The sequence below is a fragment of the Chaetura pelagica genome, unplaced genomic scaffold (genome assembly GCF_000747805.2).
Source record: "Chaetura pelagica isolate M959 unplaced genomic scaffold, ChaPel_1.0 scaffold121, whole genome shotgun sequence".
NCBI classification, from domain to species: Eukaryota; Metazoa; Chordata; class Aves; order Apodiformes; family Apodidae; genus Chaetura; species Chaetura pelagica.
In genome coordinates, this window is record NW_009954546.1 from 2,179,868 (window position 1) to 2,199,016 (window position 19,149).

Sequence of the window (19,149 nt, forward strand, 5' to 3'; positions counted from 1 at the left end):
TTCAGCAGTTTCTGTGTCCTAGGAGGACGCTTCTCTGGAGGTAGCAAAAAGATTTCTACCTTGTATTTGAGTTATGATCCATGTATTTCAATAGTTTCCAACCTGCTGGGTCTACATGGACATTTTTTTTGCATGGATGTAAGGTTCTTCTAAATACTTATACATTTTTCCTACCGTTCATGCTCTAGCTATTCTATTCTCTGTTTCTTGTCGTGTGAGATTGTGGCAGCAGTCACTATGATACCTAACTTTGCAAATATAGCCATTATTTAAGATGGTGTTGATGGCAAAATTGATAGTGTACTTCCTTGCATTTGATGGAGCTTTTTCTAAGAGCTATTCTAATAGAGATAGATAGATGATAGATAGATAGATAGATAGATAGATAGATAGATAGATAGATAGATAGATAGATAGATAGAGATAGATAGAGGGTTGTGAAATGGAGGGGATTGTGTAAATATGATATGTAGCTTTGAAACCCCAGAAGTCTAGGATTTTCTGTTTTATGGGAAAGACTTCAGTGAATCTTGAGACTACCAAGTGTTTATAACCACCCTTTCTATTTTAACAATTCATTGTCCACTTTAAGCATTGACTTGCAAGTAGAATAATAACTTTGCCTGACTTAAACTTCTCTAGGTTCTTGTGAAACATATTTGCATAGAGCTAAAGAAGACAAGGCAGTGGACAATAAACCATTCTTAAAGCTCATGAGCATAGGATTCATATAATCCCACTGATATTTTAGTTGAAAATCAGAACCAAACTACAGTCAGCCCATACAAAGGGTCAACAAAATCATCTTGCATGCTCAGTTAGGAATACGTAAAAAGCATGCAACAAGGAATCTATAATAGTTTTTCACTTTGAATTAAAAATAAATGGCTGCCAACTGTTTTCAGCTTTTACTTCATAGAAGCTCATATCTCTTCAATCTTAATAAATGTTCTGAAGTTCTTTTCTTATGTTATGAAGAACACATGTCTTGATCTATTCCTTCCTCTGTAGGAGCACATCCATGAGGAAATGAATTTTGAAGATATTTAGAATATTTTTTATTATTATTTTATTTTTATTCTGTACTTCAACTGTAAATTGGTAAGACAGTGAGGTTTAAAGAGAGAAAAGATGATAACATATTTCTCTTCTGCCTAGTTCAACATGAGACTAAATTGAAAATTGCTTACTATTTGTCCTGGTTTGAGACAGGACAGAAACAATTTACTTTTTAGTAGTTTTACTCTTCAGTTAGGACTCTCCTAAGTAGCTGCACTTGCTGAATTAGAGGCATGTTTTCCAGTCACTGTGTCTGCTTCTACAATTGATAATGCTTGATGTTTATAGTTACTGCTGGAGAATGGTGTGCAGAACCAAGGCAACTGATTAGTTCTGTAAAACATTTTATGCCCTGAAATGAAAGGAAGGAGATGGGGTCAGACCCACAACCCTCCTGTGGGGAAGAGTAGACCAGACAGGTGACCAGACAAAGTGTCCCATCCCATACACACCATTCTAGGCAGACAGCTGAGGGATCAGGCCGGTTGAGTTCACTCTGTCCATGGCCGGCAACCTGAGACGAGTCCATCTATTCATCTACCTTCAATCCTGATCTGTGTGTTCTTGAATCTATGTGTTCCTGCATCCAGCTCCTGTCTGCTGCTCACTCTGGAAGTCCAGTGCAGGATTTTCTCAGGGGCTGCCTTGCAGGTAGTGATGTGAACATTACTGGGAGAGGTATGGGGCACCATAGTGGTTTATATAGGGGTGTATATCAATATATATTTCATTATTATATTTTTCATAATTATATTATTCACTAAAGCTGTGTAATTTGGTTTCCAACCTCTAATCTCTCTCCCCTGTTCTCTTTCCTTTCCCTTTCTGGGAAGAGAGAAACATTAAAAGAGAGCATCTGTCTTTGGTTTAATTGCTGGCCCAGAGTTAAACTGTGACACTGTTGCTGACCAGAGAATACAGAGTTCTTTCATTTTAATATGCTGCCAAATGTTCTTCCCCTTCCTACTTCTGCTGCCCTCCAAATTCATAGCTAGGAAATTATCCCAAACATTGCGCAGTAATAAGCAGATAGCTTTAAAAGCCCATGAGCATCACTTTTCCCTTCTTCGTGACAGACCCTAGGAACATGGATTTCCCCTGTCATTCCTTTTCATTGTGGTTCAACACTATCTTACCAATGCATTAGATGTTTGCTGATTATTTTTTTTCTTACAGTTACTCATCTCTCTAGCAATATAGTAGAAATACATTATTAGAATATAATGGTGCTCTGCACTTACCATATTTTTTTTCTCCTATTTACTGATATTTTTTTTTTAATATTACAGGAGATCTTGATCATAGAAACCTTCTGCTACTGTCAGATTATGTAGATTTTTTTAAAAAAGGATATTTCAGTTGCTACATTTTGTGATACATGTGCTCATAGATTTGAATTATAAATACATATATTTCAAGTGTGCTAATTTTGATCCTAAAAGAGATACTCAGATAGATTCAGAATTATTTACATGTCCTTCTTTCTGTGTTTTATCATCTATGAAATTCTTACACATTTGAAGAATTTTTTCTGTCTTGTGATCAGTAGTGCAACGCTTCCCTAAGTCCAAGATTTTTAAAAGACAAGTATGCATTTATTAGAGGGAAAAGGCTGCTTTTGGTTCTGTTATTTTGGGTTTTGTGGTTTTTGTGGTTTTTTTTTTGTAAGCAAATGGTGCATTTTTGTTCCAATACAAATTTATTCAGAGAAGCCCTCTGTATAATGTGGATCAGACATATGGTGTCAACATAAAAATAAATGGTCCTTTCTTATTTTATCTGGATGTCCTAGTTTGATATATCTGGTAAGATCTTGAGAAATTCAAACTGCAGACATTATATTCAGGTAAAAATAGATGTACATAAACATTGCATATATGCATATATGTGTCAGTATTTGTTTAAAATATAGAGTAAACAATGATTAAAAAGTTCAAGATTTTGAGACAGAAGCATATTATTTTGGTAAGTGAATGGGGAAGGAGAAAATTCTTTTAGTATCAGACTGTATGTAAGCAGAATTTCAGAGGCCAGTACTTTATGAAAATAAAATTATTTTAGCACACACTCAATATGTAGTTGTAGTCAACAATGGGAACAATTTCCAAGTGGCAGTGGACGTGATCATTTTCTGGAACAAATGGATAAGAGCAATTTACACTCTGTGTAGTCTTTGGCAATATCACAAGAGTTAATGCAACTAGAGTGGCAGGAAAGGAAGCATGACATAGTGTAGCAAACTGGACTGTCTCCAAGATGCTCATTAGCCATGTGACTAATCTTAAAATGAATACATAATGCAAATGAGATGCGAAAGCAGCTTCCTGTTTTGGAGAGATATCACTACATGAGATTGTGTCAAATGAGCAGTTGAGGGCATTAAGGCTGTGTCAATGTCACACTTTAATTGAAATGGGTGTGGGATGGGAGGCACTTCAGCATTAAGCACATGAATTTCCATGAGGTTTCCTAACGAAGTAATGCATTCACTGATGTATCAAATAAAGTACATTTGAACTCATCTTTAATAAGATGGTGGAAATGTGTGGATGAATTTGAGAAAACAAGATAAAATACAAAATGTGACTGAAAATGTTCTAAAGTCATATAATGAGTACCAAAAAAAGGTGTTAAAGAATAATAATTTAAAAAAAAAGAAAAAAAATAAAAAAAAAATACCTCTTTTCAAGGTACAATAATGAAAAAGGGTAAAGTGATGGTAATGCAAGCTCATTAGAAATTATAGAGCAAAAGAAGACAAAGACAGGACACAACTACTGGTTCAAGAAGAGGGCATCTTACCACAAAAGTACTATTCAAACACATTTTTAGGGTACAAAATGTTTCTAGATAATTTTTACTTTTGCCTAGAACATACAACTGAATTTAAGTTCCAAAACTTTTTAATTTTCTTTTTTATTTATATGATTGCCACAACTGCCTTTCATTCATCATTCTCCATACACTTATCAGCCTTATTTGAGATTGGATAAAACAGCTCATAAAAAATATTCTGGAACCAGTGCAATTTGTCTCCAAATACCATCTCCAAGGGTATTCAGACTGACTGTGTAGCTAAATTGCCTATGTTTGTCTTCGACATTCATCATTATTTAAAGTGAGAAATGGAGAATAGATAAGAATACTAGTGTATGTGTTTGAATCATATCTTTAAACCTATGTTTTATTTCTAGTTTTTTCTTTCTATTTGTTAGTATTATTTACATCATACAACACATTAAGAAGGGTTTTCCATAATGAAAGATTTTCACTTAAGTGTATGAAAAAGAGCAAACAGACATTATTGCCTACTAGATTAGGACTAAGCTTCACATTCAGACACTTAAATTAAAATGTCCATGTACAAGCTGTGGATCTGGATTCTGGTTTTCTATTATTCAAGGAGATTCAGGAGTGGAGATTTAGGTCTTTGTTCATATCACAGGGTTCAAGTGCCATTTGAGATGTCCCATGTTATCCTAGGGTTCTGCTTCAGTTCAATTTCCTTATCCAGGATGCTGTGGATCTCCCATAGGTCTTATGTTGTCATCATCTAGCCCCCATAGATGTGACACTGGAAATGGGAGGTTAATTAGAACCCCTTGGCAAGCATTTAGGCTAGAACTTTAGTCTTGAAAATACAGTTGTCTGTCTGTCCATCATTCATGCCCTTAGAAGAAGTAATGCAGAAACTGTGCAAGTAGATTCACTTCAGCTGTAATGGTACGAGACAGCAACTACAGGCATGAGTTCTTGCAGCACACAGCGGGGCTTCAGGGGAGGAAAGAGCCTATAGAGGAGACCCAGTATAGAGTTACCTTATTTCCTTATCTTCAATCTTGAAGAAGGAATGATGAATCAACTATTATGTGCTAGGAACTGGCTTTGGAGGCTTTGTAATAATTTGCAATTTTGTCATCTATCATATATGTAGAGAATGAAGGATTGCCTCTCTTATTCTCCACCCTTATCCCAGTCTCATTGGCTCTCTGAAATCCTCAGAGCATTTTGCAGGTTGATTGAACTATAGTCCAAAGGAAAGCTAAGTCATCTCAACTCAGAATAATTGTCTACCAGGTTGTTGCATTTAATTCCTTCAGCAAAAACAATTCAGCAAGCCCAAAATGTGATGAAAGGGATAGTGTGGAGCCAGCCATGGGGAAATGGGAATTAAATGAAGATAAAAGAGAAGTAAATAGATCCTTTATTTGTGGGAGAGACAAGATAACAATCCAGGAGGATGAAGTTAGAGAAATGCTGCAGCACCTAGACACTCAAAAGTCTATGGGGACAGATGGGATTCACTCAAGGGTACTGAGAGAGCTGGCAGAAGAGATTGCCAAACCTCTCTCTAACATCTACCAGCAGTCCTGGATAACAGGGATGGTCCCAGATGACTGGAAGCTTGCCAATGTGATGCTCATCTACAAGAAGGAACCGAAGCAGGATACTGGCAACTACAGGCCTGTCAGCCTGACCTCAATACTAGGGAAAATCATGGAGAGGCTCATCTTGAGTGCACTCACATGGCAAGTGCAGGACAGGTATGGGATCAGACCCACAGCATGGGTTCAGGTTTTGACTTTGATCAAAATAACCCCATGTAAAGCTACAGGCTTGGGGATGAGTGGTTGGAAAGCTTCACGGTAGAGAAGGACTTGGGGGTGCTGGTTGACAGCTGACTTAACATGAGCCAGCAGATTGCCCAGGTGGCCAAGAAGGCCTGTGACATCCTGGCCTGCATCAGGAATAGTGTGGCCAGCTGGAGTAGAGATTAGAAAGATGATCATGCCCCTGTACCTGGCATTGGTGAGGCCACACCTTGAGTGTGTGCAGTTCTGGGCCTCTCTACAAGAAGAATGTTGAGTTGCTGGAGCGTGTCCAGAGGAGCTGCCAAGCTGATGAAAGGTCTGGAGAATAAGCCCTATGAAGACAGGCTGAGGGAATTGGTTTTGTTTGGTTTGAAGAAGAGCTGGCTGAGGGGAGACCTCCTTGCTCTCTACAGCTACATGAAAGGAAGTTGTAAGGAAATGGCAGCTGGCCTCTTCTCACAAGTGAACAATGACAGGATGAGAGGAAATGGCCTGAAGCTGCACCAAGGGAGGTTTAGACTGGATATTAAAAAGAATTTCTTTACCAAAAGAGTGGTTGGACAGTGGAACAGGCTGCCCAGGGAGGTGGTGGAGTCACCATTCCTGGAAGCGTTTAAAAGAAATACAGTCGTAGTGCTTAGTGACATGATTTAAGTACTGAATGGGTAGATTTAGGTTATGGTAGAGGGATTTATGTATGGCTGGACTTGATCTTCAAGGTCCTTTCCAAATAAGATGATTTTGTGATAAGATGTGAAACTTGAGTTAGCCATCTGAAGTAGACACTCTCACACACCTGCCTGTGACCCCAAATTCCTTGTTAAGTTGGGCTATGTGCTTGAAGTTGGTAGGGATAATAACCTATGCCAAAAATGTAGACTGATTCAAAAACTATTTAGGCAAAATATTAGAGGGAAAAAAAAAAAAAACCATCAAAGGCTTTTAAAAGCAAAGATTCTGTTGCCAACTTAGAAGGGCTCTGGAAGTGTAAGTAAGGAGAGTATTATGCCAAGCAAAACTCATTGTGGGATTCCCTGAGCTTTGCAATTTCCCTGGAATTTTTTCCCAATTTCCCTGTCACACGCCAAAAGAGGAAAATGGACTAGAGGGACTTTCACCTTCTATGACTTTATTTTTTAAATTCTCATTAAGAACATTTACATGTTCTGAATGACCTTATTTGATAGTCTGGCCTGTCATCTGACTTCCCTTTCTCCCCTGTTTCAGAAACAAGCAAACAGATCAAAAACTCTGTTTCTCAAACATCTCTGTCCAACATCTACTTACTGTGGCTGGATCAAGAGAGAAATAATATTTCTTCTGTGTGTTGCCATGAGAGACCCATCCTGCATGTTCATACACAAAAATACACCAATACTATTTTATAATGTGAATGGTTCATATCTATCAGTATGTGTCCTCCACCAACTTTCTTTGTGTTAGTAGCAATACATATTTATATCTTGACCAGCTTCCCTTCTCCACTGAAGTCAGTGTCAGTGGAGGACCAAAGCACAGAACAGAGCCCTCTATTCATCCTAGATATCTTCTAGTTTAATTGCATATCTGCTAAATACAGACAAAAGAAAAATAACAAAAAACAGCATAGAAGCGTATTCTTTTGATTGCTATTCTCAAGCACTGATTAAAGCGATTAAAATTTCAGAAAAAAAGCACCTTTTCTCATAACTGTGATAATATCAAAACAATTCTGTGGTACATTTTTAAATAAGAGTAATATTAGTAAAAATTATACAAATTAAACATTTTCATTAGAAATTTTTCATGACATTTAACATATTCAGAATCTTGAGTCAACCAAGAATAAAAAGCATTATTAAAACATTTTTGGCTGTTCTACACAGAACAGGCAAAATTATATATTCTATTTATTTTTATTTATTTATTTATTTATTAATGTCAGCTTCATACATGCTGAAGACCTCAGCAAACAGTGCATTATATTGACCCAATCCAAGCATTCTCACCTCCCCCTGCTTTGTGTCACCAAGTATCTAATTGCTCCATCTAACACACTGAAGTGGCAAAAGGAGTTGAAGAGTGCTGCTTCTTACCACAGAAGAGTTTATTCTCAGATCCAAGTTCTTCAGGCCCCCCTTCAGGCCTAGAGTTATACTTCAAACACTGACCTATTGTAGAAATTCATATGCACACTTTCACTGGATGGAGGCAGTCCTATAACTGGGGGAACTCAGCTGCTCATCTGTAGATCCTGACTGGTTTTAAGTGTGAGCAAAGTGTCTGGCTGGTGACACAAAAGCAGGAGAGTTTGTATATTTATACAGAACTATAATCCACAAGGAAGTCACTCATAGGTTATGGTTTTTATTTCATAACTTATTTGGACCAAAGTTGTAGAGCATGATTCATCTCAGCCTAACATCTGCATCTCAGGTTGGTCAGATGTCTAATGCTCTCAAATGTGAAAAACTAGAAAGAAAGCCTAGATCCCTAGGGCTAAAGCAGAATGGAATGTCCTGTGCAACAGGACAACCGAGGAGTTTCAAAGGTGCTGAGAAGTAGATGACTGAAGTTGGAGTGAAAACTGAAGTAATTCTCTGGTTTTATCCCAGTTATTATCTGTTGCAGGTATCACAACCCACATACAGCGATGATAATTAAGATTATGATCATGAACTTAAAAGGAGCTGAAGTGAGACATGCAATCTGTAAATAGGGTCACCAGTGGAAAACTTGCTTGCCTATTCCCTGTATATCCTGATCTGTAAAAGTATTTCTTAAATTGTTTTTGAAACTGGAAGAGACATACTATGGCTTCTTAAGGGGGGATGATTTATCATTCTCAATTCAAAATTCTTCATCACAGGACAAATGTCTCCATTAACCTTTCTTTCATGGAAGCCAGCAGCCATCTACACCTCACTAAATCCAAGGCACCATCCATGTTAATAGCCACGCAGATGGAGTCAACTTGTTAATTACTTCCCCTGAAATGACAAGAAGTGAATTTGCACCTGTCAGTAGCACAATCACAGACTTGAAAGAGTACTGAAATTGCTACCTGCCATTCTTGTTCCCCAAGATAAGGATACTTGGATTCCTGTTAATTATCATGTTTTGATTAAACAGGAGTACTTTTCTCACTTTGTTCATGTACATCTTTGAAGTAAATGACATTTTTCTGGAAGCAGAGAAAGTAATGATATGGCTTTATTAAATATTAGTAGCATTATGTATATTGCAAGTGATTTCTAACAGAAAACCAAGTGCTGCAGCAAAAGTTTTCTTCAATTATCTTTAAAACTGATTTGCAGGAATAAAACATTTGTAAGAAAATATATTTTCTCTGAAAGAGTTGGTAGTGAGAAAAATATCTGTGTCTCAAACATTCTTAATCATTGGTTGGACACTTTATAAGCAAAATTTACCCTGTTTTAAGGACTGTAGTACAGGTTCTGGAGAATCCCTGAGTAAGTGTTCTGCACAGTAAGTCATACTCTTTATAACTGTTTATATAAATGTAGTCACACTTGCAACTTCTTCTGTATCCCAACCTCTCTATAGAAGCCCCTCATTTATAGGAGGTGACTATTCCACATTCAAGTGAATCCTACATTTCACAATATCTAGTAAGAATGTAGTCAGCTTCTTTATCTATATGTCTATGGGAAAGAGGAAAGAGGCAAGTTATTTTCTAGACTTCATCTTGGTTATATGAATTGCACTTAAAACTAGACCAGAACTCTAAATGATTTTGTTTTTAACAGGCTCTTGAGAACATGCATTTTGTTTGTCTTAATTATATTTTAAAGACAAAAATGTGTACCTAGAACTACAAAACAAAATGTTGCAAATAGTAAAAAAACCCCAAAACTATAGAGAATAATAGGATAAAAATAACCCATATTCTCATAGCAGAGGTAATTTGTATTGTATTTTTTAATTTTTTTTTTAAATTTAATTTTCAATCTGCTCCTGGTCTTGAATTTTTTCTGGTCTAAGTAAACGGTTCTACACATTGCAGGTGCTCCACATAGGGTTTAAGTTATGATACTCTCTTTTACATTCAGATACTCTGAGACTTTCATGTCTCTCCATGTTTGTATACATAAGTACATGCATATCACTGCACAAACACAAAAAACCAAATTCAAATATTGCATATATATGTGTGTGTATATATATCTCATCTCCCTATAATGAAGGTCCTCAAGAGAATGAATAGAGATCAGTACTTGATGTAGAAGGATTTATTGGCTTTTTGTGTCAGAATATTGAGTCAGAACTGAAGTAAAAGAACTACAATGTATTCAAGTCAACAGCATGGGAGTTTTGACTGTATGGAGGGCAACTAGTAGGGGACAAGGGGTTCCTTGTAGTCAGTATTGGTATAAATTATTTGTAGCTTTGATTTCTGTGGAGCATTTGCTACCACGGATGCAGCCTGAAGATGTTACGTTCACATATACTGTTAAAATGTATTTGTATCATATAAAAATGTATGTCAGAGATCTCTGTGCAAAGTTCTGTAGACAAGAGAGTGTAGCAATGGGTTTGCCTTGCTGGTCACTTAGGTGTTAAATTTTTTACCTACTTTGTCTGAAAGAGAATAACTTACTTGGAATTTTCTGTTGTACATCATGCTTTTTCTCCTTCTTAATGAGTACATGTAGTTTTAAGCCGCTCTCCTGCAACAATGTGCAACAAAATCACTCTTAATTTTGGTTCTTCTTGAAAGCTACCCAGGCCATTATCTGCTTTTCCAACTGTTTTGTTAGTAAAGATCAGGATAATGAGGACCCAAAGGGAAAAGACAAACCACATTTAATTGACTCAAGTTCTGTTCTCTAGGATTTATGTTCACAAAAAAAACTTTTTAGAGTACAGACAATGCTTCTTTTTTTTGTCTGTTTGTTTTGTTTTTGTGTGCCTAGCACAAACATTCCCAGCATTCTCTTCCTCAAACTAAACATTCCCAACTCCTTCAAGTGTTCTTTATAAGACTGATTCTCTGGCCCTTGACCAGCTTTGATGCCTTCCTCTGTCCTCGCTTCGGCACCTTGAGATCTCTCTTGAATTGAGGTGTCCAAAACTGGACACAATATTACATGTGTGGCCTCCCAGTGCTGAGGACAGAGGAACAATCACCTCTCTACTTCTGCTGGTCACACTATTTCTAAGACAACCCAGGATGCCATTGGCTTTCTTGGCCACCTGGGCACACTGCTGGCTCATATTAACGCTATTTGTCAATTAGAACCCCCAGGTGCTCTTCTGCCAGACACTTTCCAGCCACACTTCCCAAGCCTGCAGGCTTGCCTGGGGTTGTTGTGGCCCAAGTGCAGGACCCAGCACTTGGTCTTATTGAAGCCCAGACCACTGACATTAGCCCAATGATCTAATCTATCCAAGTCTCTCTGTAGAGCCTCCCTGTCCTTGTGCAGATCAGCACTCTCCCCTAACTTGGTGTCATCTGCAAACTTACTGATAATACATTCCATGTCCCTATCAAGATCATCAATAAAGACGTTAAACAGAAATGGCCCCAACACTGAGCCCTGAGGAACACCACTTGTGACTGACCCCAGCTGGATTTGACTCCATTGACCACCACTCTTTGGGTCCAACTGTCCAGCCAGTGCTTTATCCAACAGATCATGTGCTCATCCAGGCCATGAGGAGCCAGTTTTTTAATGAGAGTTCTATGGGGAACCATGTCAAATGCTTTTTGGAGGTCCAGATAGACAATATCCACAGCCTTTCCCTTGTCCAATAGTCTGGTCATCAGGTTATAAAAGGAGATCAGGTTCATCAGGCAGGACCTGCCTTTCATAAACCCAGGCTGACTGGACCTGATCCCCTGGTTATCCTCTACATGTCTTCCAATAACACTCAAGATCATCTGCTCCATGACCTTCCCTGGTACCATGGTCAGGCTGACAGGTCTATACTACCCTTGAATTGTGCTTTCTGCCTTTCTTATAGGTGGATGTTACATTTGCTACCTTCCAGTCCACTGGAACCTCCCCAGTTAGCCAGGACAGGTAAATAATGGAAAGCGGCTTGGCAATTATGTCTCCCAACTCTTTCAGCACTCTTGGCTGTAACAACACACAGCAATACACACAACAGTAATATTCATTTGAATTTAGCAAGGCCATTTGTAAATAACATTATAGTATCTTTTCTGAAGACACATGTGGCCAAGACCTTGGCTTAATATCTTATCTGAAAACATGTTTATGTTAATTTGAACACTAAAATGAAAACTGAAATATAGAAAATGCTGTATTTCTCAACACGCAACTGAATCTATAATGAATAAATGCATTAAATCCTTTTAACGATAAGCACTTAACATGACTAACGCTTTGTTTCTTCTTAGGTTGTTTTAATTTTTTCAAGGCCTACACTATAGTCTTTTTACAAGAACAATGTTGCCACAGAGGTACTATCTGCATTAAATGCTGCATTTCTTACCTGCTTCTTTTTCATAGAAACAGCAGAAATGTTCAGAGTATGTGGTTACTAAAGGAAGAATTGTCTCTGTGGATTTGGAAAGAAAGTGTTGTGTTTTGTTTTTTTTTTCTTCTGTTCTGCAAACCATTATCAAGATTCTTCTTCCTGGAATGATGTTGTCTGTTACCATCATGTATACAGGTAGGAGCAGGCTACTTGTGCTAAACAAATGACAGCATACTGGTAAATGTAGTTCAGTGTTGAGAAATAAAAGAACCATGGGAAAGAATAATCTGAAATCTTTGCAATCACTGATATGTTGTTGAATCATGTAACACTAGACAGAATTGGAAACGAGATGTTTAAATATCTCACCTATTAGTCTAGTACTAATTTTGTTATTTATTTTAAAGCATACAGGAATCTGAGTGAATATTTACAGAATACAAGGCAATCAAATTGGTCAGTTCTACTGTTCTAAGCCACTCATTTTTTATCAAGCATGCATAGTTCGTAGCTCTGTGATTTGGTGTCCTTGGCTGTGAAACGCTGATAGCAATGCTCACCTAAATTACAAAACACTCATATTAAAAAAAAAATAAAATTATATACTTAGGGAAATTTTTGTGAGACCTATGTATTTTGTTGGGCAATTCCTATGGCAAGCATATTTTAATCTCATATAGAAGGAGTTTATGTGTAGTAGCTTGTGCGGGGGTTTAAGACCTTGTTCATCCACTCTCTTTTTTATTTAAAAACTCTTTGTTGTAAATAGAAAATACACTCATCCAGTCAAAGCCTTATGATCATCCTGCCTTCTGGATTAAAATGCGCATGTAGCAGATAATCTAAGCACACTAAGGGCTGGGTTTCTTACTGTCTTTTTGGCACACAGGGAGAAAAGACAAGAGGCAGAACTACAGGTGTGGCTGACTATCTTGGAATTCCTTCTGCTGCTTTGGCACTTCCTTAGCTAAAAAAAATATATTTTAGCTCATCTATATATATGAGGATCTAATTGGCTTCAGCTGCAATTTGTAGTCTGTAAGACAGAGAAGAAGAAAGAATATATGTTTAGAAAGAATATAAACAGAATTAAAAAATGGAAGAAAGAAGCATCTGACCTCTATTTCAGGGACTGGAACACGTCTGTAGTGCAGATGAAAAGCCCATTCCAACTCCCTTTGTACACCATCCAAATCTATTTGTCATGAAGCAGTTAGCTGGTCATAGCTGAAAAAGTGCTTTGATATATTTTTTATGAATCTAGCTTCTCCACTGCTAACTTATCACAACACAACCTTGCATTAATTATTGTACTTCTGTCTCCTGAATGTATTATAAAAAAATAAATAAATAATAAGGAGATCTAAAAATATATATATTCATTAAAAAAAAAAACAGAATAAGAAGAAGCCAGATAACAAAAGGATTAAGGAAATATTATTTTCTTTCCTAATACTGCAAAGGACAGTCAACAGTTTATTAAAATAAAAATAAAAAGTACAAATCTGGCCTCTGAAAAGATGTATTTTCTTAGTTTGAATGAGATATTCAGTAAAGGAGGAGAGAAGTATATATATATTTAAAAAAAAAAAAAGTGCCATCTAGCAAACAGTTGGAGTTCTTTTTTTTTTTTTTTTTTTTTTCCCCACTTTGGAAAACAGTAAAGAGTCAATTATAATTTAAGCCAAGCAATGCAACTCTTTAACATGATTTTTATTTTTTTTTTCATTTTTAATATTTCTGGCAAATAATATTTGTAAGGAGGCCCATATTCTGCATTTTAAAAAGGGAGAATAATTATCTTTAAAAATTAAGTTTTACCAGACATTATAATGAACCAGTTACAATTTTTAAGAAGAGGAGATCAGACGGTTAGTTTGCCAGTGCTCCTCATTTAGTCATTTCTACTTTGTTTTGTATGCACTCAAATGTTATTTCAGGGAAACGTCCTCTCTTCTGTTGTTCTCAATCCACATATAAACAGCATGCTCCTCTCAGATCTCAATATTTCTATTTCCTTAATGTCACCACAACTTGTACAGTGTTGCCTGGACTAAAAAGAGTAGCCACATAGTAGTCCTGGAAATCCCTTAGGAAACATGCAAAGACTCCAGGGATTCTACTTAGCTTTATAGCTACTAATGAAAACAAAAAATGTTACCTGGATCAAACATACATACACATGTAACTATCTCTAGGAGGTTATTTCTTTCCATCTTGGTGTTTGTGCCCCATAGTATTTTACTGAGTAAAATAAAGATTTCTATCTGCGTAATTCCTCACTCAGCTCTATTTCCCTTAATTCCTGAGATGAAATCCCTGTTTAAAGGTATTTATTGTAGACCCAAATTAAATGATATGGCTCTTCCACTCTTGGCTCCTCTTCTGTCTGTATAACAGGAAGTGGGAAACCTGTGTCTTTCTCCTACCAGGCTGATTCTGTTGACCATTAAGAAGCTGATGGGTCATAAGTGGGTATTATGATCTGATCACTGGTATGAGGGATGTGGGCTTTAGATGGTAATTTCCTTGATAAATGTGTGCTTTTCAACTTCATCTTGAAATGACATAATAAGAAAAGTAGGAATTAAACCTCACATTTATTTTCCATTCAAATATAGGTTGAGAATTACCCCTGCTTATTACACCTGGATTGAGGATATTTTTAAGTTTTTCTGAATTATCTATACTATCAACTGTTTTTCACATATGCAGAGAGAGAATATTACAAAGGAAAGTCATATCTTCTTTTTGTTCCATCTCTGCATTCCTTGGGGCAAAGGAGAATCATGCGAGTAAAAAAGCACCTTCCAAATAAAACTGCCTAGAAAATCATTTGGATGCTTGTTCTTGGTGGACGCTTAACAAGATATGTTTCATTACCACCAACAGAAGATGTTAGCATATATTAAGAATGAAAACGTGACTGATCCTGGCACATCTTTGAGAAGTGTTTAAAGGCCAGTAGTTTGAGAAAACAAAATAATTTAAAATAACACAATGGGTCTGTACCTTCAGTGTTATCTTTGCAAACTAAGAGGGTTTTAAATATAGCATTGCTCCCGCTTTTAACAGTTGAAACTTTACTGATTACACTGGATGGTATTGGTGTACACCTGGTCTAGTGCGATATGTTCCTGTCCATGCAAGAGAGTTGGAACTGGATGATCTTTAAGGTCCCTTCCAACCTAAACTGTTTGATGGTTCTATGAAGGAACTGCCATATTTTACTTTAAGCATTTTGAGCTTAACTTTAATGAAGAAAAAAGGTTAAAAATAAGAATAAGGAAAACAATTCTCCTGCAAATATTGTCATGTCAGAATAGATTATTAATTTGCAAGCAATGTATTTCACTCTATATGGTCCCTCTTTGGCATGGAGTTTCTTATTCAGCAATTCCTAGAAAGAGATCTATTAACCGAAACATATGCTAGTTGGAGTGCTCTGGCTTTCTCAGCAAGGAAATGTAGCATACACCTAGGTGAGCCTCTGGGTGATGCTAACATCAGTGGGATTAGCTATATATTATATTAGCTATATCATATTTGTTTAAGGTAAGGCATGCTCATAAGTAATTTGCTGAACTGAGGCCTAAAAAGAAGCAGGAGAGTCATGAAAATTACTATATGTGATTATATCATTAAAGACAGTTTGCCACTGACTGCACAGGAGTGGGCTGACTTAAAGTCACCCAGAACCTTCCATGCCCAAATGCTTTACTTTTTCCTTGAAGCAGATTGAGAAGCAGATTTGTACATGTTTTTACAAAGTGCCATACATTATAAGATACATAATAGGGCACAAATTGGGATGTCCTGAGAATTATAACTAAATACAATATATTCCCATATTGTAATCCCAATATTGTCACAACAGTTTTTGAAAGCTTATTCCTGAGGGTCTCTGGCAACCTGGACGTGCAGGATTAAATTTTTGGGCAGAGTCAGCCACATGCTCATGAGGATTAATGACATTTCTCAGATGCATTAAATACACTCGTCTTGTCTTCATGCCTCAGCACACAGCCAAAGCACAATATCAGTCACTAAAACCATTTGGTCAGCTGTGCATTATTATTTAATTAAACAACACAGAAAATTTACAACACTATTTCACGTACGAACATGTCCTGGCATCTATTTAGCCTTGGGACAAAAGTACAAAGGTCGAGAGGGGAACAAAAGTGAAATGTGAGGAAAACAATTCAATGTAAATAGTAGTTCACTTTTTTTTTTCTTTTTCTCCTTCCAAATTTCGGTTGACAAAATAATGAGCTAGAAGATTGGTCCACTAAGTACAGATTTTTCCTCCTCCACCACCAGTCATGATGAGTGTGAGGACACCTATTTTAGAACATATGTTTAAAAAATCCATTTGAATCCTCTCCAGAGATATACAGAGGTCTAATTAATTGCTCTGACATATCTGAGCCAGAAGCCCCTTTCAGCCACAGAGAGACTTTTTCAGTAATTAAGACAATCTTTAACTTGAAATTATTTGCTGGAAAAGCTCTGTGGAAGTGTGATTGTGGTAAGTAAAAAAAACCCTGCTGCATAGCACCAGAACCCCACCTCTGAAGCTTTGTGACTTACCACCACCTGTGGTCCGTGCTACCCTTTTAAAAAGAGGAAAATTTATTTCTTTAATATTTTTGGTAGTGTAAATAGAAAAGACTAAATGACTCCCTGTTGCTAGTACTTTGCAGCGATGGTAGATTTTTAAAAGTGTCTTCTTGGCTTGAAAGAAAGCAAAGTTAAGTCACACTGGAGAACTTTTTAAAAGACTCTTCCAACCTAGTGAAGTGATTTCATTTTCCATTCTCTGAGCCACTGCTATGCTTAGCCATATTGCACTGTGTTTTTCAGAGGATGCCTATAAAACTCAAGTCCGAATTGATGATGAACCAGCCTATTTGGACATTCTAGACACTGCTGGACAGGTGAGTAGTTTTCCAGTGTGAACAGTTCAATCAGAGATAAAATCAAAGATTTTAACCTCAGACATATGGGTCACAGAGCTAGAAGCAAGCTTCCTTATTCAAACATAAAGGGAGCAGTGGCAGAATAACACTGAGGAATTAACAAAGGAGAAGATTAAAGGAATGCTTCAGTGGTATAGGATAAGTTCAAAATCTGACCAGAAGAGACAGAAAAGTTTAATAAAATAGAAGATTAAAATATGTTTTTATCTTTTCCTCCTACATGCAGGAACATGTCACAATCCTGGAATGAAGAAATGTGATTGTTGGTTTGTCTGATATGTTTATCATTCATGCTTTTGTACATGTTATAGGAATCTTCTGGTCTACTTATAGGTCAAGTATTCTGTTACCATTCTTCTCCTCCACATGTTATATTCAAGTATCAAATGTTCACTTATAAAAAAAAAAACAAAGAAAACATGTTAGTGCCAAAGGTAACACACAGTGTATGTATAATGTGGCTATGCCTGTCTGAGCATTAGTCAGTGATCTGAGTTTCATGTATGGTAAGGGAAAAGAAGGAGATACATTCAAGAAATTCTTCCACCTAACTCAGTTAATTCCCTTTCTGTCTCAAAACTTTTAAATTTTTTAATCAAAGTGTTGCAGCTGTTTGATCTTTTCCTGAGTTAAGTGTCAGGTTCTGTTTGAAAGCTTTGATAGTTACATGAGTTTCCACAGTGTTTGTCACCTTGTATAAGAATGACTCAGTCAATGATGACAGTAGATTCATAAGCAAACAAACAAAAGATTTATGAAGAATAAGCCTGGAAACCTTGATCTATTTTCCCACAGGTCTGAATGCACCTTATCTGGGCAGTGCAAATGATGGAAAATGCAATATGCTGGCAGGAATTAGAGTGGCATCAAATATATAAGTTGAATGTAGTTCAGGGGGACTGTGGCACAAGCTTTACATGTGAAAGAAATACAGGCCTATTTAAAAGTGAACTCATCACAGTTTCAGGAATCAAAAATACCCTGATTTTTTCTTCCTTGACCCACAATTACACAGTCTCAGCAGTTAACCAATGGCTTGCTTCTGAGTCTGTAAGTGTGTTGGATTCCCTGTAAAAGTTAAGCTGAATTTCAAGGTGTATCCCCAAAGCGGTGAATTTAATTGACCTTAAATTTATTATTATGACAGGCCAAAAAAGTCTCTTATAGATAAGAGTCCTGGTATAGCTTCAGCAGCGATTGGCTGGAATAAAGAAGGAACATCATAGCTGCTACTTGATATATCTGAAAATACCTGTAGTCCTGTTGGAGAAGGGGAGCCAACATCTTATTTGTTCACTTAGGAAATCTGAGCCTAGTAACTTCAGCCTTAGGTTGATGTTAGTACAAAAACACCAGGAGAATTACAGACTCAGATGTTCAGTCTTGTAAGCTTTTATGTGTTAGGGACATCCTCTGTTATTCTTTAATATAGTTAATTTTCTTACACTTACTTTATTCTACTCTTAAGTTCACTTTAGCCTTTGTAGAGTAAAAATGCTAAAAAGTAAAAACACTTCCTTTCATAGAGCTGAAGAGAAATGATGAATTTGTGTGTCCAAATTTTTGCTAATGGAAAAAGAAGCAAAATGCTATGCTGGATTTCTTGCAATATGTTGTTGAAAAAAAAAAAAAAAAAAAAAAAAAGAGGAGCTTTTTCTTTTACTTTGATTTTTTTCATTTGTTTTTGTTATTAAAAGAACAAAGTTTGTATTGGATATAAAAAAAAAAAAATCAGATATTGATTTTTTTTTCTCTTCCTAACCCCCACTAAAATCAAAACCTCTATTTTTTTTTCATTAGAACAAGTTTTTTTTTACATTTTTTTTCTGTTAATGTCTTTAAGAATGAAAAAAAAAGTAATAATTGGAGTGCAATTTTAAATCCCCTTGAAAGATATTTTAGATTCAGAAAAAAGAAAAAAATATCCTTAGATTCTGACCTTTTAAAGTAGCTGAAAACATGAAGTTGTCCAATTTAATGAAAGCTCATCTTTAGTCAGTCATATTCACTTTTTAGGAAAAATTCCCCACAGAACTGTACAATTGTTTTTGTTTTGTTTTGTTTTGTTT

At 36.5% G+C, this 19,149-nt stretch overlaps 1 protein-coding gene across 1 annotated transcript in view; it reads left to right on the plus strand.

The window, feature by feature from the left end:
• Window positions 1-19,149, plus strand: part of RIT2 (Ras-like without CAAX 2) — a 172,604-nt gene that overhangs the window by 54,682 nt on the left and 98,773 nt on the right. The window contains exon 3 of the mRNA XM_010005025.1: window positions 16,965-17,038. Coding sequence (XP_010003327.1) covers window positions 16,965-17,038 — 74 coding nt within the window. The remainder of the gene's footprint in view (window positions 1-16,964; window positions 17,039-19,149) is intronic.